Source organism: Buceros rhinoceros, unplaced genomic scaffold (assembly GCF_000710305.1).
Source record: "Buceros rhinoceros silvestris isolate BGI_N320 unplaced genomic scaffold, ASM71030v1 scaffold13210, whole genome shotgun sequence".
Lineage (NCBI taxonomy): Eukaryota > Metazoa > Chordata > Aves > Bucerotiformes > Bucerotidae > Buceros > Buceros rhinoceros.
In genome coordinates, this window is record NW_010389112.1 from 9,242 (window position 1) to 10,961 (window position 1,720).

Sequence of the window (1,720 nt, forward strand, 5' to 3'; positions counted from 1 at the left end):
AGGGACCAGCCTGGGCAGAATCCCTGTACCTACAAACCCACAAATCCCCCTCCGATGTGGAACACAGGGATCAACAGTATTGGCTTTTGCCTTGAGTGGAGGAAAACGTCGTTCTTTGGTTTGCTCTCCACGTGGCTAATCCTTTCCCTCTCAGCAGCGAGCCTCCTCTTGGTTTGGTCGGTTTGTGCTGTTTAGAAGTCAGGGAGATGCTTTCTGGGGGGTAATGAGGACTGAAAAAGGAGAACTATGCACCTCTGGTTGGTTCCTGCAGCTCAAGGAGAAACCGCGGCCAATCTAACCTTGGCAGCCAGGAGCGGTCAAATGTAACGACACCTTTCTGGAAAAAAATTAACTTTCCAGGCTCGTTTTCCTCCAGAGGATTTATGTCAACGCAGCCACGGCAACAGTGACCCCGTGCAGGCTGACATCAGTGCCACGAGGCAGAGCCCCGAGCTGGGGGTTTGCCAGGGAGAGGCTGGATCGGCCGTTTATGGGAGGGCACGGAAGGCGCAGGGCTGTGTGAGGGAGGGATGCGGAGGAGGACGTCCCCTACCATGACAGGGAATATGATGGCAGCCACGGTCGATTTGAGGATCCAGAGGAGGGCCAGGCACACCACCTGCAGGAAGGAGAAGAGGTGGACCCTGCGCAGCGGGACGTGGCGCAGGTAGATGAAGTCCGGCTGGTGTTTTAGAGGCATCAGGAGGAGCTTCAGGCGATCCATGAACTGCAAAGGACAAGAAAGGGACATTTAAATGGAACCGAGGGTCCCCAAAGGAGAGGGACAAAAGCACGCTGTGAGCAGGACCTTGAACCAGGAGAAAAGCCAGCGCAGCCCCTCTAGCCCGGCCGCAGGGTGGGCTACACACGTTCACCGAGTTGTCTCCAAGGTCTGCACTGCACGTGGCAACCGAACACGACACGGGAGAGTGAGGCACCTCTCAAAGGAAGGTGCCTTTGTTCTAAGGAGCAGGACTCCACGTGCTCCAGTAAACCAGGGACAAGCCATCGCTGCAAATTCCTCTGCAGGCTTCAAAAGAACGAGCCGGATCTGCTGGGGACTTGCTCCTGAAGGGAGTTTCATTACCCACACAACAGAGAAAACCGGATGAATGCCCAAGCCACGGGCAGCATCAGACTCCGGGACGCTTCTGCCACCCTCCCCTGCCCCGCTCCTGCCAAGGACAGACGCTCAGCGTTTAAAAACGACACTGTTTTTTCCAAATAAACCGGGAGCAGAGGTCAACAGAGGGGAGGGCAGGCATCACGCTGCCAGAGGACAGAAGGCTCCTAACCCAGGAGCGAGGAGGACAGGCAGCTTTCCTGGCAGTGCCTCTTAGCCCCGCGCTGGACCGGATAGACTTGGAGTTCAACCAAATCCGGGAGTTCTCATCCTGTGAAAAACCCCCTTGACGAGGGGAGAACAAGCTGCCCAGTGCCCCGACCACCTGGGGCTGGGCACCGGGGAAATCCCCGCTGGCAGCAGGACCCCGGGGCCACCAGCACAATCCCCTCCTTGTCCCCTGCCTGAAGGCGGGCTCGCTGCCCGCTGCCCCGGCCTGGTTTGCCTCCCGCTGGCGAATGGAAGCTGGGGCCGGCTGAAAGAAGAGCCGAGGAAATTCTCATGGTGCTCACAGAACGGGCAGTCTTCTCCCGTCAGAGCACGGCCGGGAGCTGGGAAGAAAGGCCACGATTAAAAGGGTGCCAGGAAGCAACAAAA

General features: G+C 57.9%; 1 protein-coding gene across 1 annotated transcript in view; it reads right to left on the reverse strand.

Annotated features, from left to right (window-relative positions):
- Window positions 1-1,720, reverse strand: part of SLC4A4 (solute carrier family 4 (sodium bicarbonate cotransporter), member 4) — a gene marked incomplete at its 5' end in the record, with an annotated part of 65,928 nt that overhangs the window by 5,452 nt on the left and 58,756 nt on the right. Inside the window, 2 exons of the mRNA XM_010132979.1 lie at window positions 554-727; window positions 1,501-1,527. Coding sequence (XP_010131281.1) covers window positions 554-727; window positions 1,501-1,527 — 201 coding nt within the window. The remainder of the gene's footprint in view (window positions 1-553; window positions 728-1,500; window positions 1,528-1,720) is intronic.